This window comes from Mytilus edulis, chromosome 8 (assembly GCF_963676685.1).
Source record: "Mytilus edulis chromosome 8, xbMytEdul2.2, whole genome shotgun sequence".
NCBI classification, from domain to species: Eukaryota; Metazoa; Mollusca; class Bivalvia; order Mytilida; family Mytilidae; genus Mytilus; species Mytilus edulis.
This window is the reverse complement of record NC_092351.1, coordinates 30,958,987-30,984,573: the sequence shown is the minus strand read 5'-3', so window position 1 is coordinate 30,984,573 and position 25,587 is coordinate 30,958,987. Positions and strand designations below refer to the sequence as shown.

At 31.4% G+C, this 25,587-nt stretch overlaps 2 protein-coding genes across 2 annotated transcripts; both read left to right on the top strand.

Moving 5' to 3' along the window:
• Positions 1-1,450: 1,450 nt before the first annotated feature.
• LOC139485325 (delta-sarcoglycan-like) lies at positions 1,451-25,282 on the top strand. The gene is made up of 8 exons (XM_071269744.1): positions 1,451-1,471; positions 13,674-13,902; positions 14,667-14,768; positions 17,476-17,563; positions 18,301-18,420; positions 19,135-19,207; positions 20,783-20,903; positions 21,620-25,282. The coding sequence occupies exons 2-8, from the start codon at positions 13,696-13,698 to the stop codon at positions 21,788-21,790; spliced, it is 882 nt and encodes a 293-aa protein (XP_071125845.1). The 5' UTR covers positions 1,451-1,471; positions 13,674-13,695; the 3' UTR covers positions 21,791-25,282.
• On the top strand, positions 7,310-12,109 carry LOC139485324 (uncharacterized). The gene is made up of 3 exons (XM_071269743.1): positions 7,310-7,437; positions 9,569-10,877; positions 11,417-12,109. The coding sequence occupies exons 1-3, from the start codon at positions 7,426-7,428 to the stop codon at positions 11,980-11,982; spliced, it is 1,887 nt and encodes a 628-aa protein (XP_071125844.1). The 5' UTR covers positions 7,310-7,425; the 3' UTR covers positions 11,983-12,109.
• Positions 25,283-25,587: the final 305 nt, after the last annotated feature.

Genomic DNA, 25,587 nt, shown 5'->3' with positions numbered 1-25,587 from the left:
CACAGATATAGGAATGGTATGATTCTTAATAAAGAATAGATCCTGTGTCCAAGATTTGTTTTCTTGTAAACTGGTGTAAAATAAAAATATGGGTCAAGCAGTTATATCAATGCAACAAAACAGGATCACCAAAATCAGAGTGAGACATTCATATACCAGACCTTGGAAGTGATATAGCATTTTGTTAATGCTTTAAATGGTCATATACATGTAGCTCTAACATGTATTAAGAATTTGATGTACTAGGCATTGGGCATTCCTATTGAATGTTAATCTCAAGTTCTCAAGAGTTAAATATGCCCCAGGGCCCAGAAACACTCAAACATGAATAGTTAGTCACAGTGTACATCAGGTTACTTGATACGCATAATAAGGACAGACATTTATAAACATGTGTGAGTGTTTAGGCAGGCAATTCTTGTTGATTGGTACATGTACTTTTTAAAATTGACAAGTTGAAACATTTCAGATTTATAATAATTTACAGAATCAAATTGCAAAGAATGACTGTAACCATTACCCTAAAAATTGGCTTAAAACAAAGACTAGCCGAGTGCTTACACTTTGCACTTTTGCATGCTTATTCAGACAACAACTTTTGACTAACTGAAATTTTTTTTGTTGAAAAAAGGGGGGTAGGTCTACTTCCAGACAATGGAAGTTATTTATATGGACAAATTCGTTCATAGATTAAATCAGTTTCAATGTTATACATAAATCTCGCCCATAAATCTGTTATACGTCACCAGCATAATTAAATAACTACAGAAAATGTGATACGAGGAGTTTGAGCAAATTGTAAACATCAACAAATGACGTTGTAAAGCCTTCAACCACTCAACGTTTTAAGAAAAATATATTTAAAATCCTGAAAACATCATCACCCTTCGTTGTCTCAATCAATTTTGTGCTTAAAATCTGTAAAATATGACATAATTTGCTTGATTTTGCACCGAAATAACTCCCAAAACGTCTGAAAAATGTTGAATTTTGACCTCCGGTTGAAGTATTTATTATGTAAACAAGACTCAGAGTGACGGGGAATCCTGTACATAGTCATGTGCCCATATGTTTCTAGGTCACATTTATTTATATCTCGACCAATGAAAAGCTTTAGGATGCATTTGTGTCAGTTGTTTGTAGTCGTGGGGATTACCCGCGGTTTTTTGGAAATCAACGGAGGTAGTCTTTTGGATTATCATTTTTCAATAACGGAGCACTTATTTGAATACCGAATTTGGCAGTCGTGTGACAAAATCTATTCTAATGAAAAATTAAACTCAAATACTGATGGATGATAAGTTGTTTTAATAGATTTATTGTCTGAAGCACAGGCTACGTTTTTGTTTACACGCTGGTTACAGCGCCACCTCAAAATTTTTAGATTATGTCCCCTTTCCCGCGGGACTACCGGAAGTAGCTCTTCAATGTCACTGGCTTTCCCACTGTCGAGCTTTGTAATCCTAAAGTTGTAAGTTATGAATGATGAATTAATTAATTGTTTTTGTCCCATTTGCGTTGACGTATAATGTCAAAATCTAATGGAAATAAGTCAATCTTTTGGTTAAATCATTAACAATGATATGGATTCGCCAGTTGGGAAGAGTGACCATTGCATGATAACTTTCGATTTTTGTTGCTATTTGAATAATGAGAATACTTCTGGCGATCGTTTTTCATATTTTAGAGGTAACTATGAGCTTTTTAATGAGACTCTAAACAACATTGACTGGGATGTTCTGCTAAATGATAAAAGTATTAATGAAATGTGGAAATGTTTCTCTTCTTGTTATGTCCGATAACATTGATAGATTTATTCCGAAGAAAAAAACTGACCGTAAATTTATAAGCCCACCTTTGTGGATGGATAGAGCTACTAAGTCTGCAATTGTCAAGAAACGTAAATCATGGAAAAAATATAAATATTCAAGAAATAATTTGTCATATGTTAAATATGTGAAGGATCGCAATGAATGTACAAATGCTGTTAAAAATGCTAAACTTAGTTTTGAACAAAAAGTGGCCTTAGAATCAAAGACTAATGTTAAGTCGTTTTGGAATTATGTTAACAGTAAACTCAAGACTAGATCAGGAATAGGCACGCTTGAGAAACCGGATGGTACTTTAGCATCCAGTACTGCTGACAAAGTTGAAGTTTTAAATCAGTTTTTTACTAGTGTTTTTACTCAAACAGAGGACTTGAAAGATTATGATACTAATTCAGTGTCGAACAATTTTTTAAATGATATTAATATTTGCCAGGAAGATGTGTTAAAGAAACTTAATAAATTAAAGACAGATAAATCTGCAGGACCTGATGGTCTTCATCCGAAAGTTTTATATGAAGTTAGAAATGCAATTTGTTATCCATTGTTTTTAATTTTTAACAAGTCTATCATAGAGGGTAAAGTTCCAGACGATTGGAAAAATGCCATAGTATCACCGATATTTAAGAAAGGGAAAAAACTGAAACCTGGTAATTATAGACCTGTAAGCTTAACATCAGTGGTATGTAAGATATGTGAATCCATTATTAGAGACAATATTATGAAGTTCATTCTCACGAACAATCTTTTCACTAGTAGTCAATATGGCTTCCGTCCCGGTAGATCATGTGTTACTCAACTCCTAGAAGTTCTGGATGAGTGGTCAGAATTAATTGATAGTGGTTTTCCACTGGACTCGATTTTCCTTGATTTTTCCAAGGCGTTTGATACCATGCCACATCAGCGTTTATTTTTGAAACTTGAAAAACTTGGAATAAAGGGCTGCATTTTGAATTGGATAAAAAGTTTTCTATCTGGGCGTAAGCAATGTGTTCGTATAAATAATACAACATCAACATGGTCAGACGTGGTGAGCGGTGTACCTCAGGGAAGTGTTTTAGGACCAGTTCTTTTCTTAATATTTATAAATGATCTTCCTGATGTAGTAGAGGGTATAGTAAAAGTTTTTGCTGATGATTGTAAAGTTTATTCTAAAGTCTCGTCAGATTATGAGCGATGTAAGTTACAGGAAAATTTGGACAGATTATGTGAATGGTCAGATATGTGGAAATTGAAATTTAATGCTGCTAAATGTAAAGTATTGCATATTAATCCTGACAATGACCTGCAATATCGTTATACCATGTTGGATGAATCCGGAAATTTTATTGCATTATCTACAGTGAACGAAGAAAAGGATCTGGGAGTAACTTTCGAGTCTAATTTGAAATTTGAAAAACATATAAGTGATATTTATAACAAAGCCCAAAGAGTGCTGTCTCTTATTAATCATTCTTTTGATTACATGGATCAAGATATGTTTCTTACTATTTATAAATCAATAGTGCGTCCACTGCTAGAATATGCGACATGTGTCTGGTCACCGTATCTTAAAAAAGACATCCGCAAATTGGAATCTGTACAAAGAAGGGCCACAAAGCTGGTAAAAAATATTTGTCATCTTAATTATGAAGACAGGCTACGTTCATTGGGTTTGCCAACCTTGGAATATCGTAGGGATAGGAATGATATGATACAAGTCTACAAAGCGTTGCATGGTATAGATGACATCGACTGGATGAGCCTATTTACTTTAGCACCATCTAATAATACTAGAGGTCACTCATTAAAACTTTTTAAAAAACAGTGTAAGACCACACATAGACTAAATACTTTTTCAATTAGAGTAGTGGATCAGTGGAATAACCTGTCAGATTTAACGGTGACGGCAAAGACTCTGAATAATTTTAAGTCTGCATTAAATGGCGAAAATTGGAACCTATATAAATTCATATGTTCGTGTTAAGTGTTTCAGCTGCGCACACCTAAATAAGTTATTTTTTGATAAGTTTAATACATTATATATAAATGTATTATAATGAGATGAGAAATTATATACGACAATCCAAGATGAGGGGTCAGTAGAAGCCTTTGGCTTATGTAACGACCCGAAGATAAAGGTATAAAGGTATATAAGGTATATGATGATTCTTGAGCACCTGTCAATCTATAGTCCAAATAATTATGACGTTTTGAAAGGCTGTTATATTTTTTTTCTTTGACGCCTTACATGGACGGCACCCCGACATTGTCACAGTAGCACAGTAGCATCAACCATTTTGAGTGTACCAAAGTCAAATGGCACATCTATTATACATGCTGGAATCAGCATTTCTTAACCCCCCCCCCCCCCCCTTTTTTTCTCTTCTGTAGAATACATTTCAGTTCTATACATAGTTTGGGAATCCTTTTGAATTGAAATAATTATGACGTCTTGAAAGGCTATTATATATTTTTTCTTTGACGCCTTACATCGATGTCATAATGCTGAAGCCACCATTTTCGGTTGGACTTTGAGAGCATATTTTGCTCAACTTTGAGACCCAATTTAGCCATAAAATTTTCATTGAAGACCTAAAAAAAATGTGCATATATAAAAATTCTTACCTTTTATGTGTTTGTTTGTGCAAATTATTTCCAATTAATCCCTACAGTCAGTCAGGGGTACTACTTGTACAAGTTATTTTTAATTACTTGAAGAAGTAATATTAATATACTTATATAAGTAAATTTGTAGGATACTTATACAAGTGAATTTTATTTACATGTACAGTAAAACCTGTATAAACCGGCCGGCTACGGGACTATGAAAAAGGGCCGGTTTGGACAGTGAGCCGGTTTATTCAGGTTTCAGTTTTGACCAGAAGTTGATGACTTGTGACGTCAGACATTTTGCATGTAAAATTTCTCTCTGATTGTAAATTATATCTGATACATTAAAATAATTTCACTTCGTTTTTCCTTGTTTGCATTTGCATCATAATGCTCGCGTTTTTTTGGATTGTAAGACGAGAATTTCGATTTACTCCCATGATCAATAATTTGAAATGTTGGAATGGCCGATTAAAAAGCCAGAATATTATCAAACGTAATTTCATCACTTTCAAAACCTTGTCGTACAGTGTAAAATATCCATTGATTGTTCATGTTGTTGTCATCCGGATGTTTTTTATTATCAAGGTCATTTGTTTAGGGGTTCACAATAGGGAACCCAGGATTTCGAAGTCACGATGTGAATTTCTTACTCCGCGATTTAAATTTGTTTATCCAAGTTAAAACGTAAGTTCAATCCGAGATATATTCGGTGTGTTTTTTCGTTTAATGAGACGTTTATAATGTTTTGATACAGCTCACTGCTGTACGATTTTAGGTTCACAGTTTGACACCGGTACCTGACTAATTGATTATCACGAAAAGCCATATTGTACATGTTGTATAAACAAATATGTTTTGATTGCATATTGATCATTGAAATTAATTAGACAAACCGGGTTTAGACAGGTTATAATTAATGTAATTAAGAGTATTGGGACTTCATATAATTAGACCGAAATTCGGAATACACAGGGTCCGGTTTACAAAGGGTATTTTAACAAAGACTTTGAATGGAAAGATAAGGGACTTTCATATTCGACCGGAATGGACAGGAAACCGGTTTATTCAGGGTCCGGTTTAATCAGGTTTAACTGTATAGGTAAAAAAATTATTGGCTGAGTTATGTCCCTTAGACATTCAGATTTTTTTACATGTAGAAGTGAGGCCCCTCATGGGGGGGTCCTAGTAATCACATAATCACCATTTTTTGGCCAATATAATCACATAATCATTAAATATTTGCTTATCTTTAGTAATCAAATAATCATAAACTAAAAATACAGTCCTAGGTAATCAAATAATCATGAAATATTTGGCTTAATAATCAAATAATCATTAAAAAACGGCCAAGTAATCACATAATCAAAAACCCCATGAGGGCCCTCAGAAGTAAAACAGTCATCCTATCTTCTTTTCTTGAATTCTTTGGATTTCTTTGCTCTAATAGAATTTTAAATTATCCTTCTTTTGCAGATGTCTTTACTAATCATTTAAGTGCAATTTCATGGACAATAAAAATCCAATTTGTCTGTTATTTTCAGAACACTGCTCATTTACAAGCCCCCAAGGAGCAATTTTTGAAGGCCTTTCACAAATACTTCAGATCTTTGTGAAATAAGTTTCTTTGACGAATTAATGAGATGAAACATTGAACTCTAATAAAAATAATTGAGCAAACCTGGGAAAAATCATTAAAGGCATGAATTAACATCTCAAAACTTGAGGACTTTTTTGGGATTGTAAGAAAAATTTACTTATCATGCTTATACAAGTAAATTTTTAAGAAAATTAAGGGGAGATTATTCAAACATTATTTATTTACTTATAGGTGTATATTTTTTTTTACTTCTTCAAGTAAATAAAAATAACTTGTACAAGTAGTACCCCTGACTGACAGTAATAATAAAATAAGTTACAATTCCATCCGAGGCAGGAACATGTCGACTGCATTTTTTAAAACGTTTATCTGATTTCTTTTTTAGGAAATAATAAAATAATTTTTGAACCAAACTCGAGTTTGGTTCAAAAATATATTTTATACTCCTAAAATGAAGCATCTTGGGGAGAAATCAGCTAAACATTTTATTAAAGCAGTAAATTCCCTCTCAAAGTCCAACTGAAAATATGAGTTTGGCGTTATGACGTCGATGTAAGGCGTCAAAGAAAAAAAGTATAATAGCCTTTCAAGATGTCATAATTATTTGGACTACTGTCAATCAAGGCGAACTAGTCTTATAAACACATGAAAAAACTGATTTATCAGAATAATTAATATGAAAAAAACAAGAAAAAAAAATATATATGACGCCCGTCAAGCAAAAACAACCCTTATCGCATTTGACGTCGTTATCGGTAGTCAACGCTAGAAGGTAACGTACGACAAACCGATAAATTTCACGTTGAAATTGAGATATTGTTTACTTGACGTTCTAATGCGTGTGTCTTATTGTACATTCTTTCTGTAAAAATACCGTATTATTTACGATCCGAAATTTAAACAGAATGATTTGAATTTTGTGATAAACTTCATTTAAAACCTTCCATCTTCTTGTTTGTGTGTCCAATGTATATGTCTTTTTTGTTTTTTAAAAGTACAAATATTAAAAAAAAAAAATACCAAATAAACAAAAGAAAAAAAAACACAAAGTTTGTCTCATAGTATCACGATATCTAAATGTTGCAATACATTAAATGTATTTTCTTCTATACTATATATAACCAATGACAAATCTGAAATATTTACGAAAAAACACTATTAGTTATTTTCCAAAGCTAGATTACTATTCTATTTTTGATACGTCCAAATTGTTGTATGAACACAAAAAATGATTTAACATATGGCGGGATATAATGCATGCTATGGCGGGAATTTGTGCATGGCTAATTTCACGAGAGCGTTTGCTTAAAGAAATCCAATATGGCAGAGAAGAAGACCTGTCTGAATGTTTTCGTCTTTTTAACCACGCTCTAAAAGAAAGAACTACATGTATTGTACTTTACAATAATGGAAATTGAGGTACATGTATGTATTATCTGCAAAATCCGTTATCGGATGATAATAATCATTTACTTCTGCACATAAAAGAATAAATCGATTTCATGAAAACATTCTGCAAGTATTTTATAATATCACAAGGTTTGCAGTGCATCTTAAACTGTTAGTATATAAAATGTGCACAAATAAATATCAGTTCATAATGTTTTACCCTTTTTGAAGTTAAGTCGAATCACCAAGAGGGCCGGTCACTCATTATCAAAGTGATAAGGGGCTGCAATGATGTATCGGGACACATGAAAAAAATGAAATAAAAAAAATGTCAATAAACTAAAAGAATAAGTGTTGTTGCTATTTATGTTTTTCCTTTACTTTTTCTGCAAGTATGCAAACTTTAATTTTTCGAATCGTTTCTTTCGGTCACTAATTCCTTTATTCTTCAAGTAATACTTTGAGTAATGCACTACCCAGTGAGTGATTCCCCTACATACGATGAACAGTCTGTGTTCTATATAGGCCCTTCATAATCAAACCAACAAAGAAAGGAAGACAAACCATCAGAACACACGTTATTAGAATTACGTAATGATAGAGGCTTGTGCCGATTCGAAAATTGTTTGAAGAACAATTCTGGATTTATACACGAGACTATTTTAGCTGGTTGATCACTGTTACAATGTTGTCAAATATATGTTTTATATATAGCAGTCATAAATCACAGTTCAAAAACGTTTTATTGATTATGAATAAAAGAGATTAGGGATATATTTTGACTAACAATTATTTAATTTTGTTTAAAATAAATACTCTGGTCTATAAAGTGCAAAAGGTGATACCACGACTACTAAACAGACACATTTTTAATTGAAGTTAAAATTGAGAATGGAAATGGGGAATGTGCCAAAGAGACAACAACCCGACCATAGAAAAAAACAACAGCAGAAGGTCACCAACAGGTCTTCAATGTAGCGAGAAATTCCCGCACCCGGAGGCGTCCTTCAACTGGCCCCTAAACAAATATATACTAGTTCAGTGATAATGAACGCCATAGTGTTTTAAACGAATCAAAGTCATTAAATGTAACACCCGTAGTAAAGCTCTTTAAAACTATTTGTAAGACCAGGCGCTTTGCTTTGGCGCCCAAATAATCTTACATTTGCGCTAAAAGAAAACATTTTATTTTCGACAAAATACGAGTAAACCGTTTAAAAATAGTTTCATTCGAAAGAGACTTTTAATGATAACTTTAAAACACTTTTTTTTTTTTACTGCATATTAAAAATATTCCTCCCAGTAAAATCAGTCATCGTAACCATAATACAAGCACTATTTACTGATTCATTTATAAGAAGAGACTTTTCCTAATAATGTTAAAACACAGACTCAGTTCTGTTACTATATAACGAGAGAATAAAAGCTGAAATAAAGCAGTATACACACTGGATCAAAACCAAACATTTTGTTTGTATCACAAGACGTGTAAGCAAAGGCTCGAATGAACTCGTGTACACTGGATAACATATGCGTGGTCATAAAAAATTACAGATTTATTTCCTCTATATACAAATACGAAGAGGTGGTTTGATTGCAAATGAGACAACTATCCACCAAAGTTCAAATGAAGAGGACGAAAGCTAACATAGATAACCGTACGGCATTAAAACAAATATTGGCTTTTATAAAATGCGCCCGATAAGATCGGGTTAACAATCATATCATACACTTTCAATGGTATTTGTTTACGCTATGTAAAAACAGAAACTAACAAAATATAATGTCGTATTTTGATTTTGATCAATATGATGCTGGAAATAATAAAATAATCTTTAAAGACGGGGCAAAAAATAATTGAAACCAGTGAAGCTTAACAAATGTAAAGTCAGGCCACATCAAATAATTTTGTTGTTATTCAGATTTACAAATGTTCTTATAAGGGATATCTAGGCGAAACTTTTTATTATAATCCATACAAGTAGTCGATATTGATGACGAACATGAACAGATTGAGAATTTGCACAAGAGATACATTGGCATTGTTCTTAGTTAGAGAAAAAAGTGCTCATCTGTTATTTTTCGTATATAATAATTTAATTTAGCTTACATTTTTGTTTGTTTGGTAAACACTTTTAAAACGAATAAATGTTTATTGCAGGATTTAGATGAAATTTATCGGGAATATCTACATGTACCAACAAATAACTTCAATGATGAAAACAATGATAATATTAATGATAACGAAAACAGTGAACTTGAAGACACAGAACCTGTCGAACATATATCCGAGACTGATGAAATTGCACAAGCAGCTGCAGCTTTCGTTCAACATCAAAATGGAGATAATATATGTATAAACAATGAAGATTTGGATATGGCCAAAATAACTGGAGATTGTGGTTGTCTTGCAAAATGTATAAACCAATTTGAACATGATGAAATAATAACTCATATACTTTCTATGCTTGAACTACCAAAAGAAGGTAAAGACATGTACTTAATGGGTAAATTGAAATCAAAAGGAGTCGATAAATCCCGTTCAAGATATGGAGAGCGAAAGCGAACTAGATATGCTTATACTTTTGACGACAGAGAGGTTTGTCACGATGTATTTCTTCTTACTCATGATATTGGAGAGTCCTATTTAAAGTCTTTGCTCAAACACATGAATACTAATGGTATTGCTCCACGAAAACATGGAAATTGCAATAGACGTCCGAAAAATGCATTTTCATTTGAGGAAATTTCAAATATAGTACAATACTTGAAAAATTATGCTCGTCTGCATGGTTTACCACAAGCTGCCCCACCTAACAGACATGACTCAGAACCTCATGTTTTGTTACCTACGTGTGAATCAAAACAGTCTGTGTTTGACACATATATATCAGCATGTCAGGCAGATGGAACTAGAAGTGTCCACTTAACAACATTCAAAAATGTCAGGTCGTCTTGCTGTCCGCACATACGATTCGCGTCTTTACATTCTGATGTGTGTAATACTTGTAAAAGGTTACGAGAATCTGTCACTCTAGCACAAACCGAGGAGGACAAAATTGAAACATCCCAAAATTACATATCCCATATTGAAGCTGCAAGGAGAGAACGAGAGCTGTACAACGGATGGTTGTCAAAATCGCGCGACGAGTTTAGTAACTTTAATCAAGGACAGGTTTTAAAGAATGTTCACTATACAATTGATTTTGCTCAAAGTATTAGTTTGCCACATCATACCGATCAAGTCGGTCAACTGTATTTTTTATCCGGTAGAAAGGTTAAAGTTTTTGGGGTATGCATTGAAGGAAAACGGAAACAGTATAACTATTTGGTTGATGAAGATGAGGGAATTTTAAAAGATTGTGCCGATACAAAGGGTCCAAACGCAACAATTTCCATGTTTGACCATGCTGTTGAGTGTTATGGTCTGAATGAGTCTGAATGTGGAATCCATTGTGATAATTGTCCAGGTACGTTACTTTCACTTATATTTCAGTACATTGATTTTTTTTATTTCTAAACTCTTAACCAATATAAAAATAATACCAATTAACAATATTCGACCTCAAAATTGTTTGCGGTCGTATAATTAGAAGATGTGGTATGAATGTAAATAAGACAACTATCCATTGGAGTTCAAATAAAGTGGATGTAAGAATTTATAGGACAACACACGTACTTCAACAATGAGAAAACTCCATACCGCACAGTCGGCTATAAAAGACCCCGATACAAAGAATATAAAACAACACAACTAAGAAAATTAATATTTTCCATTTAAAAAAAAAAGAAATTCTTCGTCTTGCAATTTAAATTTTGAATATTGAGCAACACGAACCTCATGAAAAACCGAAAGTGCTATGGGAGTATTAGGTGTTCATGCTATTCAATACATTTGTTCTAATTAAGATAAAACTGAGCAATTTAGAGGAATTAAATTGAAAATAAAACTACCAATTTAATGAAGCGTAAATATATTTTACATTTAATACTTGTTGTTTTATTGTAGGAGAAAACAAAAATCGATATATGACTGGTTATCTTGCTTGGCGTGTGCTAACCGGACAACATCAGAAAATAAGCCTAATGATGCAGTTTCCAGGTCATACAAAATGTTTGGTAGACGCTGGATTTGGTCAAGCTAAAAAACTGTTCCGCCGATCAAACTGTGATACTGTATCTCATTTAGCGGACATATTCCGAAAATCATCATCATCAAATGAAGTTGTTCAGTATAACCAAGAAAACAATGAAATAACCTGGCAATGGAGAGATTGGAAATCTTTTTTATCTGCGTTGTTTAAACCTGTTCCAGGTATCAGAAAGTATCATCATTTCGTCTTCCGTCATGACAAACCGGGTATTGTTATCGTTAAAGAAAAATGCGATGGGATTGAAAAAGAAATAAACATTCTTCGCCGTCCCTTAGAAGAGTTCGACCCGTTGGATCGTCCTGAAGTTATTCCTGCAGCCGGACTTTCACGTACTAGGCATGAATATCTATATTCAAAAGTCCGTCCATATGCTAGGAAGGAATATCAGGCTGCATTTTGTCAAGCACCAGGAGAAGAGTAAACTTTTGAATGTCAACAAACTTAAATCGACGTCAAGTACATTATTCCAACGTTATACTGATTTTTATTTACGTTAGAACAAATTTGTATATGTTATTAAAATTAAAATTTCTCAACTAGTTTTCAAACGATCGTTGTCAAATTTTTTACATTGGATTGGCATTAGTATTTTCTGTTGAGGTAATATAAAATCTGATAATACATAATTTTTGCCATAAGGGTCGATTTTGCTTGTCGGGCGTCATATATATATGGCAGAGAGCGACCAGCTGCATATACTCATTTACAATCTAATACCTCCTGATTTTTTGGGGTAAGGCAAATAAAGATAAACATGACACCTACTGTTCTCTACAATATAGAACCGTAAACCTAGTAGTTATGTAAATAGTTTTAATCACATGTCATGTTAGTATTTGTTTATTTTTGGCACTAATCTTTTGTAAATATTTATTTATTATTATCCTACGCATGCGCAGCAGTTAGTAATCATCAAAAATCTGATGGATAACTGGATACGATAAGAAGAAGAAGATGATGACCATGATGACAACAATGCTCAATCCTCTCCTTACTGTGGATAGTGGGGTAACCACACAACTTGACCCCAGAACTTAAGAACAAACTGTTTTAAATAGATGTTTTCTCATCTGATTAGCATAAATCTCCCCAATAAACCTGACCATGCTGACTGAGCACAGTAACACAAAGAATTGGCCTTTCCCAGACTAAAAATAGGCTTCAGCATGTTCATTACACATGTGTAACAGGAGTGGAGTTTCCACTGGCTTCGTTTTCCCGTTGTCTACCCAAGTTCTGGGATATTGGACAAACTACGTAAAACACGTAAATATAAACAAGATGTTTATTTGAAGAAATAAATTATGGTTGAACATACGATTACATATATTAGAATACTGAAAAAAATATACAGTGGCGGCTAGTCTTCTTCTTGTTTAAATAAAGGTTCCATATTATTTAAAGCCAAACGATATGAGTATCTGCTCATTTCAAATCCTATTAAGTGTAGACTGCCCCGAACCCGGTTAGTGACGTCATACTTATCGTTCCTAGGGACAATGAGCCCTGCCGAGCCAGATGTAGAGCACGTGCAAGAAGCAGGAAGTCCCGACAAAAATAATTACATGGCCTGTCTCGGGAGAAAGCGTAACGGAACTTTAAGTAATACTAATATTAACCAATTTCCCCAAATAAATTGAATAAACAAGTAAACAAAGTGACCACCATTTCACATGCAACAGATTAAGATTCTGTCCAGGGCTAAAAAGGGATATAACCTTGCAGAATTCAGCAATATATTAAAGTAAATGTATATGTCATGTATGTAGGATAAATATAAAAAAGAAGATGTGGTATGATTGCCAATGAGACAGCTATCCACAAAAGACCAAAACGACACAAACATAGGACTTTGTTTAGGGTTCCTAACTGTATAGCAATACATGAAGTGATGTTTGAATTTATATAAAACTAAATTAATGGGTACCAATAAAGACAACATTATAAAAATCTAAATCCCACAGTTTTACACCACCTGTATCATCTGAATCACATGTAATTTGTTGTATGCTGTCATGACTGCAAACATTGTTTACTTTTGTTACACATTCGAAAGAAAATTTTATTTTCCTTTTATCATGTTTATATAATATTCAAAATTTCTTTTCAAAGGTTACTCCAAAATGAAGTGAAGATGGGCAAAGGAAGAAGTAGGACATCAAATGAGAACAGTAACCATGCCGACAGGGATACAGAACTGTTAGATGATAGACCTCAACCAGTAGGAATTTATGGATGGAGAAAGAGATGTCTCTATGGATTTATATTACTGCTGGTTATCCTAACTGTATTAAATCTTGCATTGCTAGTTTGGATGCTGAGAGTACTTAATTTCAATTGGGTATGGTATATTGCTGTAGTTATAGTTACATCAATTGATCTTAGTAATTCAACCTGTGTATCGTGAATACTATAATCCAAATACATTTGTAAAATCATCAGTTTGATAAAAAAAAGTTTCATTGTTCAAATCATGCAAGTATTTTGTATGGAAAAGGAGATGTTGGGTATACATCAATGAGATAGCAACCATAAAAGCACAAACATCCATAGAACATCTGAAGATCAATATACAGTCTGCAATTAAGGACTAATGTTTACACAATATTTCACAGTCTAAATCATAGACATAATAGAGAGTCCCGAAAATTTGTAAATGAATACAATGTATAACAGACTGAAATATCTGCTTGTACATATGAAACTGAACAATAAAAAATAAGATTCAAGGACAGATACATTTGTAAGCAATCACACAGTTCTTTATTTGGAACAGGCACATGGACATGTAACTTTTAAAGAATCATGTACATGACTACAAATATGCATGTAAGTAATATATGATATATATTTTGATATTAAACTGGCAACAACATAAAATAACAAATCTTGTTCTACTTTATATCTACAATCATGGCAATAGAATGTCTTAATATTTATCACTTAATTTTTCCAATCATGATTAATATGAATTTCTTTATTTTTCAAATTTTGAAATAAAAAAATGAATCTCATATAAAATTTGAATAAAAAGATGAAGATTTAAAGATAAATGTGCATTTTAAATTTGGTTTAACCACCTATTCATTATGGTTTGACTTTCAGGATGGGATAAAGAATGTTAAGTTTACTGAGGATGGTATGAGAACAGAAGGACAGGTAGAATTCCTAGATTCTTTATATACTGAAAACATTCAGTCACTTCAGGTAAATTATGGTCAGAAAGGTTTTAACTCTACAGAAAACAAGCAGGTAACAAAATTTCTTTCATGAAATATAAAGATAGAAATTTTGAAAGTGTATGAAAAAAAAAAAAGTTATACACTGTCCACATAAGGGACTATATTTGTAGACAACGGAAATCTAATGATGCTAACTGTGTTTTCAGACAAGCTAGAGAAATTTGCTAGAAAAGAAATAAGTAAATAACTTACATTCTGATCTCATGTTTTTTTAGCTCACCTGGCCAAAAGGCCAAGTGAGCTTTTCTCATCACTTGGCGTCCGTCGTCGTCGTCCTGCTTTAACTTTTACAAAATTCTTCTCCTCTGAAACTACTGGGCCAAATTTTACCAAACTTGGCCATAATCATCATTTGAGTATCTAGTTTAAAAAATGTGTCCAGTGACCCGGCCAACCAACCAAGATGGCCGCCATGGCTAAAATTAGAACATAGGGGTAAAATGCAGTTTTTGACTTATAACTCAAAAATCAAAGCATTTAGAGCAAATCTGACATGGGGGTAAAATTGTTCATCAGGTCAAGATCTATCTGCCCTGAAATTTTCAGATGAATCGGACATATCGTTGTTGGGTTGCTGCCCCTGAAATGGTAATTTTAAGGAAATTTTGCTGTTTTTGGTTATTATCTTGAATATTATTATAGAGATAAACTGTAAACAGCAATAATGTTCAGCAAAGTAAGATCTACAAATAAGTCAACATGACCAAAATGGTCAGTTGACCACTTTAGGAGTTATTGCCCTTTATAGTCAATTTTTAACCACTTTTCGTAAATCTTAGTAATCTTTAAGAAAAATCTTCTCCTCTGAAACTACTGGGCCAAATTTAACCAAACTTTGCCATATTCATCATTGGGGTATGTAGTTAAAAAAAATGTGTCCGGTTACTCGGCCAACAAATCAAGATGGCCGACATGGCTAAAAATAGAACATAGGGGTAAAATGCAGTTTTTGGCTTATTACTCAAAAACCAAAGCATTAAAAGCAAATCTGACAGGTAGTAAAATTGTTGATCAGGTCACAATCTATCTGCCCTGGAATTTTCAGATGAATCTGATAATTGGTTGTTAGGTTGCTGCCCCTGAATTGGTAATTTTGAGGAAATTTTGCTGTTTTTTTGTTATTATCTTGAATATTATTATAGATAGAGATAAACTGTAAACAGCAATAATGTCAGGGCTCGACATTAACGGTTGTCCGATTGTCCGGGACAAGTGGACACATGTGTCGGGCAAGTAGATTCACCATACTACTTGTCCGATGGGACAAGTGAAAAATCAAGGTCAGATAAAAATAGATCAACAAAAAATATGAATGATTGTTTTATTGATCATACTTAATGAAATAATTATTCATTGATTGAACCAGACACATATAAAACTTGTATAATATGTCTCTGATTTGGAGTATTGAACATGCTGGCAGCCATTGACCAGGGGGAAATAAGTAAGGGGAAAGAAACCAATGTTAATGTATCTTCTTAGTATAAGTTTCCTTGAATAAGGAGCACCTCCATATGGAGTTTTACCTAAAACTTTAAAATATTAAATTAAAGTATGTTTCATTTGATTTTTCTTTTATGCATAACAATACATTAAAAGAGGTTTTATTTGATAAGATCTATGATATAGAAATTTATAAGATGAAAAAAAAAATCTAAAATCTAAAAAGGCAGATTTTTTAGTGAAATGTGTATGTACTTCATGATCATATATCAATGTATATGCAAATCAAAATAAATTGTAAAATATTGTTTTGACATCATCAATAAATTAAAAAGGTTTACTCATATACATGTTCAAGGTGGCCAGGTGTATTTACATCCTTGGTTTAATCCATACCACTACTAAAGAATGAATAGGTCCATAGGGGAACGTAGTGGTTTGGGAAGAAATGACAAATGATAGTGACATTGAGTCAGAGAACACAGTCTTGCAAAAAAACCTTCATTCTGAAATAATGAAATGTATTTTGATGCAGTATTCATATAACATTACAAAATGCTCCTTTTATTAGGTACAAGCAAAGCCCAAGTGTTATTATTGCATAAATCATCAATATGTTAGATTTTCAATTATGAATTCGGACAAGTGAGTTAAGAGTTCGGACAAGCTGATTTTCTTGCCACTTGTCCAAAGGGTCAAGTTAGAAAAAATGTTAATGTAGAGGCCTGTATGTACAGCAAAGTAAGAACTAAAAATAAGTCAGTATGGCCAAAATAGTCAATTGACCCCCTAAGGAGTTATTGCCCTTCATGGTCAATTTTTAACAATTTTCTTAAAATTTGAAGATTTTCAATAACATTTACCACAGAAAGTACTGTTATAGATAGAGATAATTGTAAGCAGCAAGAATGTTTAGTAAAGTAAGATCTACAAACACATCACCATCACCAAAACACAATTTTGTCATGAATCCATCTGTGTCCATTGTTTAATATTCACATAGACCAAGGTGAGCGACACAGGCTCTTTAGAGCCTCTAGTTATTTTTTACATGAGATCGAAAAATGAAATTCTGCTGAAAAAGTCAGATATAATTTAATTCAGTTGATGATTTTTTTTAAGATATTAGGTCAATTTAATCAACTAAGAAATATAACCCCAAAAGTTGATTTTGATAAAAACATTTTATTCATATTAGTTAATAGAAGTTGTGTTTTTTTATCCTCCAGAGTACAGCATTAAAGATCGATTCAAGTCGAGGTGTATATATAAGAGCCAGAAATGAAGATAATAATATCACAAATCACTTTGTTATAGGTGAGATACATGCTTATTCTTTTGGAAGTTGTTTGATCACACATTATTGAGATGTTAATCATTTGAAACCAAGACTTGACCATTGTCTTTTACTTTGTCATCCTTCAAATTATGAGTATAGAACAAAAAATCTAATAATTGTTTTATGTTGAAGAAATATAAGAGTACTTGTATACACATGTATATATTTTAATCTTATCAAATTAGATCTAAATTCTTTTTATGCCCCACCTACGATAGTAGAGGGGCATTATGTTTTCTGGTCTGTTCGTCCATCCGTCTGTGCGTCCGTCCGTTTGTGCGTCCGTTCATCCGTCCGCTTCAGGTTAAAGTTTTTGATAAAGGTAGTTTTTGAAGAAGTTGAAGTCTAATCAACTTGAAACTTAGTACACATGTTCCCTATGATATGATCTTTCTAATTTTAATTCCAAATTAAAGTTTTGACCCTAATTTCACAGTCCACTGAACATAGAAAATGATAGTCGAGTGGGGCATCCGTGTACTTGGGACACATTCTTGTTTAATATTAATGTATAGAATCATACACTCTAAAAACTTTTATTTAAGCACTTAAAACTACATTTTCCTTCACAAACACAAATTTTTATAGCATAGGTGTACTGAATATTCAACAATTTCTCAAAAATGCTCCATATATTGTTATTTCAAAAATATGTTACTTAATCTAAAGACATAGTATCAAGTATTAAACCACCATGTCATTACTTTTTTCTCAGCAAACAAGACTGTATCATCAAGATGTGAATTATTTGAGATAAAGAATAGTAAGGGTCAAACAAAACTCAGTGTGTCCAACAATGGGGTCAAGTTTGGCAATATGGATGTCACTTTCACAGGTATGGATACATTGAAAACATTCAAATCTGTCAATAAGCATTATAGAATAAAGAATTATTTGAAAAAAGTTTTCGTCTGAATTTGGTTTAGTTAATTGTGATATATATTGTTGCAGAGTTGTTATTAAGCTAGAAATGATTTGAGAATCCAAAGTCATTGTTAATACCATACTTAACCTTTTTTCAAGAAAAAAATGAAATTATTTGTTTTTGCACACACATTTAGTCCTAAAACAAGTAAAGAATTAAAAGCAGTGTAATATAATCTATACTAGCAAGTCTCTGCAGGGATGACATAGGAATTGATATTTGCTCCTCTAGTATTTAAGTTGCTATCCCCCCCCCCCCCTTCCAAGTTTAAATGATAAGGCAACTATAGGTTCATATTTTCAGAGGCCATATGTATTAGTGTAAGAGGGGATTTGAAATACACAAAAGCAAAATTATCCCCCTTTGCATACAAACATCACCTTTATCTGAAATATTCAAAGTATTTCTTCCTTATGTTGCTTTACACTTTCCAGTTTTGTTTTATGAATGAAATAATGTAACTTTAATGAAAATAAATATTCCTGTCCTATTATTTCTTTTGTAGCTAGGCTATCATTTTGCCTTTTTTACTTATTTAAAAGAAGAAAAATTACAAAATGTATATGATAGAAATTAATTTTAAATGTACCCTTTTAATGATGTTCTTTCTGTTTGTATATTTAGGTTCATCTAAAGTAAACTTTACAGGATCTATAGCCACACCTAATGTTAGAGGACCTGTGTCAGAACCATTGAGGTAACTTATATATAAAACTAGATTAATACAATGATCAATTAAGTCTTTGTATGCTCCCACTATAAATTATAGTAGTAGATATCTGTTCTGTAAATAGCAGTATTTTCTACAATTTTTTTCTTCAAAATAGCATGTACACGTAAAGAAGCATGCTTTTATTTGAAACAGGAAGGGGTCTATAAAATAAATAATAAAGCCTTAGTTGTGCTATAGTAAATAAATTAGGAGAAAGGTGATTAATGAAAAAAAAAATGCCATCCAAAGTCCGAGTTGACAGTTTCCAAGTTTTTTTTATATGGATTGATGTCCTACAGCCCAGCAAGTCCTAAAGCAGGCTGTCAGATGTCAGAGCCATCTCCGTCTATTTAAAATAGTTTGCTTTATATGTATATACTTAAATTTATATTTGAAGAAAAGAAACCTATTGATATATTGAATTGAGAGTTCTAAAATTGTATGAAGTATATAACAATGTATAATTGACAGAAAAAAAATACATAATGAAAAAAAGTAAAGAATTCTGCTCACACAAATATTTGTGTTTGCTTATATCTATGTTCCAGACCGTATGAGTATTTGGACCGTGCGCGTACGGTCTGGACCGTATGCGTACTTTTTCAAAATACTCATAGGTTCTGACTAATATTAAGAAGTTGTCAAAGTTAATTAGATCCATATAACAGATCAATATAACTTAACTCTCAAATAGATATAAAAAAGTTTAATTGTAATTGAAAAAAAAAAACTATATATTTTAATGATTTAAAAAATTCACACTAATTGAATCTGTTAATCTCTTGTATTTTTAAAACATGTCGATCACTCAGTAAAATAATTGAATTATGATCACTAAAATTGAAAATATCGGAAGTAAATATAATGTGGGAGGACAATTGTTTTAGAATATTTAGCAACTTTACCAAAAAATATTTTTGCTAAGGAACATACACGAACTGCAAAAATGTAAATGTAAAAAATATTAGTACATTACTTGTGGTAGCAAGTGTAACATTGGTTGAGAGTACCAAAATTAGGATCAAGATATACAATTAAACAAATATTTAATTTCAATTGTTCATTCGTTCATTTTATCCGTGTAATTGTAATAATATTAAATTAGTAAATCTGAAAATAAAGATTGTGATTAATGTTAATTTTTTTTAATTTAACCCATATGATCTAATAACATGTATGGTCAGCTCGTAGTGGACCATACGCGTATACTCATATGGTCCAAATACTCATATGGTCTGGAACATCTACATAGTTGAGGTTAAGAGAATGATTTGATTAATGACTAATGGTGACTGCTACTGTGGATTCATTATTATTCGTTGGATACCAATTTTCGTGGGTTTCGTGGGTACAGATGAACCACAAATTCAAATGTTCAACGAATATCCTATTTTCAATAGGCTTTATATACAGAGATCTACAAAACCACGAAATCAAATATCCACGAATATGCAAGTTTTCAGCAATCCACGAAAATAAATGAATCCACAGTATGTTATTTGGTCTCTTGAGGAGAGTGGTCTTATTGGCAATTATAACACATCTTATTATTTATTATAGAGTAGAAGCTATAAGTACTCAATTGAGAGTAGTGGGTGACCAAGGAGTATATGTGACAGCTCCAGCTGGTAAAATACTCATTAAAAGTGCTAACCAACTCAGCTTGATTGCCAATAAAAATGTAAGTAATATTTTATATTCATCTGGGTTTTCTTAATTTAAAATGTAGTTACTGTAAACCAAATTAATTTTGTGGACTTTTTTTAACGATAAAGTATTTATAAGAGACAATAATTGTTTGACAAATAAGCAAGGATTTATATGTTGCTAAAGTAGTATTAATTATTAACATCTCTTTTAAATCTCATAAATGAATTGCTTTAGAAACTGATTTGGTTAAAAGCAGTGATTGTAAAATTACAGTTCATCCTTGCATCTTTTAACTCATGTGAGTAATATCAACTCATTTATTTATAAATCAATGTTTTATTGAAGATTTACTTTCTTCAGTATAGGTATTGGGTTAACAAATTTGGCATTGCATACTGTAAATTCTATTTGTGTTCATTTATTATTGTGATATTTGAAGAAAAGACATAAATGTGAGGTTATTGCAATCTCGGGAAAATATGCACACACATATGCAAGTTTTTATTATTCACCAAGTCTAATTTACAGTATGGAAAGGCATATTTTATTGGTCCAATTATGGTGCCCTGATTAGACCAGTGTTATAATGATTCATAACTAAATGAAAAACAAAACAAAATAAAAAAAATTACGATTTGTTTCTATTTAATGTGAACAACAGCAATACCAAAAGATGAAAATATAAAGGTATATGTTATGCAAAGGAAAATAAATTGTATTTCATTTCTGATGTGTTTGTTTTTGTAGATGTACTTACAGGCAAAAGATTATTATATCAAGAAGCCAAGAGTAAGCAGTCCACAAAGTGGGACTCCATACACTGGTACTGTTTATGAGTTATGTATTTGTGAGAGTGGACGATTGTTTTTATCCCAACCTAACTCTGACTGTAAAGCAACAGATACCATCTGTCAGTAATGATGGAAATATTTCCCACTGAAATTGTTTTCTCATGTAGAAAGAGTTAATATTATTGAAATTTGGTCAATGTATGTAAAAATTCAATAGCAATGGCTTCTTGAATTTGTATATCAATAGGTAGGACAATCATTGTCCTCTTATTTTCTTTCGGAGACAAAGAAAGATGGGCATTTATTTATCTTTTTATACTACATGGCCTGAAAAAATTTAAGGCCTATATACCAGAAATAAGTTTAATTTAAATTGAGGACACTCAACATTAACACTGAATGGATTTTGGGTTTCATGAATGTTTCAAAACCTTTTTCTTGGATTTGTTATCAAATTTAAACTGATTTTGCAGGCCAGAAAAAGTGACTACAAACTTGATTTACTCTTAATCAATTTATACATTTTATATATATTTTATTTTAAATAGAAAAATCTTAATTCCAAGGAATTATTCAGAAATCCATGCATCATATGATATTAGTTAATTTTTATATTTATATGTTTGAAAAGTGACATGAATATTTATATGCTTTAATTATCAATTACCTCACTGTCTAGTTAATTTAGAATACTTGGCAGCATGCAAACTTGATATTGCTGTAAGAAATACTAAATAGTGCAATTTTTTAAACAAACTTTGTATTTATTATGTAATGTTATTTAAGAAAGATCTGACTAATGTCACAATCATATCTAAGACTGACTCTGCCCCTACTTATATACAATCAAATATTTTATCAATACTGTATTATTTTTTTTTATCTTTTAATTTCTGCACTGCCAAAGACATTAGTGAATGTTTTATTGAAATGAGTAAGGTATAAGACAGTGACATATTTTTAAAACATTTTTATATCTTTATATTTATTCATAAATTATGATTATTATTATTCCGTCCAAGGAAGATTGGTTGTATTTTTAGTGATGGTTAATTAAATAGTATGTAACATGTTTTCTAAGACTGCTAATAAATAGATTTTTATTTGAAACAGTTGAATATATAAAACTCTACATATCTATGGAAGAAAATATTTACAGATTAGATATTATTTATAGTTGAATTTATTATAAAACTATTATAGTTGGTTTTTATTGATTTCAAAGTTACATCCATACATATATAAGATACAATTTAGTTATCTTTAATCTGGCATTATATTTTTAGAAGGTCATAGACATTTTATTTTTGTACAAATATACAGTACTTTTAGCAGGAATTTATTATTTTGCTAGGAACTCATTTATGTAAGCTTGAATAATCTTATACATATACATCGCTGTTTTTTTAGTTTTTCTATATCAGTCATGCAGGAAGGATTAGGAAATTAAAGTGTTTTTAGATTTAATAAACAATATTATTCAAATGATATTAGAATACTTGGTGCTGATTTGTCCTATTAAATAATGTATTTGAAGTGGTTTTAATGTATGTTACATTCATATCAAAGTTATTTAATTGCATTTAGTATATAAAAATTATCAAATATAATATATGATTTGCTGTGTTTCAAATTTGCCTTATAGAATAAAAGGTTCATAACCATTTAAATTTTCAAATGCTGGCCCTCCTTATAAGAGTCATAGATCCCATGTAAAGAATGGATTGCCTTGCCTTTACAATCTAAATATCAATGGTACTATTCATTTATGAAAAGAAAGGTCCCACACCAGGAACCCAAACTTATTCGCCCTTTAAGAATGTAATGCATTCTCGGTAACATTTTTAAAAGATAAAATCGCTGTGATTAGTAATGTTATTTACATTTTGGTGTACAAACAATGAGATTACCCATAGTTCTTTCTATTCTGAAATGGATAGATTTGAACCCTTATACCCTCTAACTACCTCTTATCAGAACTGTTTATATCTGCACAAACTATTTGATTTGGCATGACCATTAGAAGTCTCCTTCCATTCTGTTTGTTGACATCGATATTGTTCTATTTTAAAGCATTTCTTTGCAATTTGAGGATGGGGAGGGGAGAGGGGACTGACAATAAGTAAAAATTCAATGTTTTACAGATTGATATATTGATGACCACATTAGCCCTTTCCTCCATGTAATTTCTATTTACATACTTGATTCGTATAGGAACTTTTCAATAACAAAAAAATCAGCAGGTTTACAGTATTATTGCATTGCGAAATATTTTATCAATGAAATGCCAGTCAGATATTCTCATGAATATCCTTTTTTATATTGGATACAAATTTTAATAAGTCTGGTACAGACTTTTTGTAGGTAAAATGTTCAACTGAGGCACTACACAGGCGTTAAAAGGTGTCATTATGGAGGAAAGGGTTAAATGATATAATCTTTTTACAGTATACGCAAAGTGATTTATCAAAGTTGATAACATATGTACATTTATTTTAAAAATATAACAAATTTAAACTTTATACTTTTTTGATGGAAATTGCTGTACTTTGAATGTCTTATCCTGATGTTATTTAAGGAATGACTGCAATATTTTTTTCTGTCTAATGTGGTGCACACTTATAAATAACCTGTTACTTGGGTTATTCATTGTGCACCATATATTTTAGGTTATTTTGAATAGATAGAAAAAATATTACAGTCATTCCTTATAATTTAATTCTTATTTCGTCTTAAAGGTGTATATCATTAAAAATAACATTGATGACATCATGGTCAAATGACAAAATTACGTCTATGAGCTGATAGACAAAAAGCTCCAATGAGAAGAAGTGTTACATCTGAAATTAAATTATACCAAAATGTAAACAACTTTATTTCTTTTAAAGACCTTTCCTTGGTGCAGACAACTTTTTTATGAATAAATGATGTGTTGACTTCATGTCAAATTGTATATTGCAAACAATAATGTATTAGAACATATCATTTATATATATCCTGATGGTGCTAAGATATTTATTGTCCTCATTTAGCATTATAGATTAATGTCATTTGCAAAATGTTACTTTATATTGTATTTTATAAAATAGTTGAAAAAAATAAAATAATAGGACAATTGAATATCCAAGTATGAAATCTTATATACATTTCGTTTTACGTTTTTGTTTTCATTATTATTTTATATTTAAAAATAGAATTATTCATTTTATTCAAATGTAATTAATACCAAATTGATATTATTTATTATATTTGTTTGCTATCTTAAGCTTATACCTGCATTTTATGATAAACCTGTTCTTTTAAACATTGGTTGCATTAAACAGTATGATTGTTATTGTCTTATGGTTGTAGTTAGACCAACATAATTTATATTTTTAAATATTTTTTCTTAACCGTTTTTAATTTCTCAAATTTTCTTGGTTCAAGAATGCTTGATGAAATGGTTATACAAGGTACAGAAACCGAGTTATATTTTATTTTGCCCTCAGTAAACAATTTTAAGGCAGTCATTTGTGTGCTATGTGTGTTATATTATATTTGTTTTAAAAGTTGATAAGATTGTCAATAATTTATATACTATACAATAGAACCTTTACTGAATTAAAACATGAAAAAAGAATCACTTTTACTCTTACTAATTTAGCCTAAACAAAACTAAAAGTAATTGTAAACAATTGAACTCATTCTCATGTATGGTTGGATTACCTTAATATTGTGACACAGGGATTCTGATTTCTTAAATCCAGCTTTTTTTTGTGTAATTTTTCCCACTTCACATTTTACTTTCATTTTCCAAGATCCTATGTATTGTATGCCCCTACTGTATTATAGTTTGCTTAGGTGTTACTGATGTTAGTCCGTACAGAACATCAGAAAAATTGGTTTGCATTTTATTACTTTAGTTTGCCTCAACCAAATACTTTA

What these genes read in the sequence shown, in the direction of transcription:
- LOC139485324 (XM_071269743.1), top strand. An exon ending in CCATTGTGATAATTGTCCAG is followed by an intron (nt 10,878 to 11,416) that starts GTACGTTACTTT and finishes GTTTTATTGTAG; the next exon opens with GAGAAAACAAAAATCGATAT.
- LOC139485325 (XM_071269744.1), top strand. Translation starts at nt 13,696, where the DNA reads ATGGGCAAAGGAAGAAGTAGGACATCAAATGAGAACAGTAACCATGCC. An exon ending in GAGTACTTAATTTCAATTGG is followed by an intron (nt 13,903 to 14,666) that starts GTATGGTATATT and finishes TTTGACTTTCAG; the next exon opens with GATGGGATAAAGAATGTTAA. An exon ending in AAAACATTCAGTCACTTCAG is followed by an intron (nt 14,769 to 17,475) that starts GTAAATTATGGT and finishes TTTATCCTCCAG; the next exon opens with AGTACAGCATTAAAGATCGA.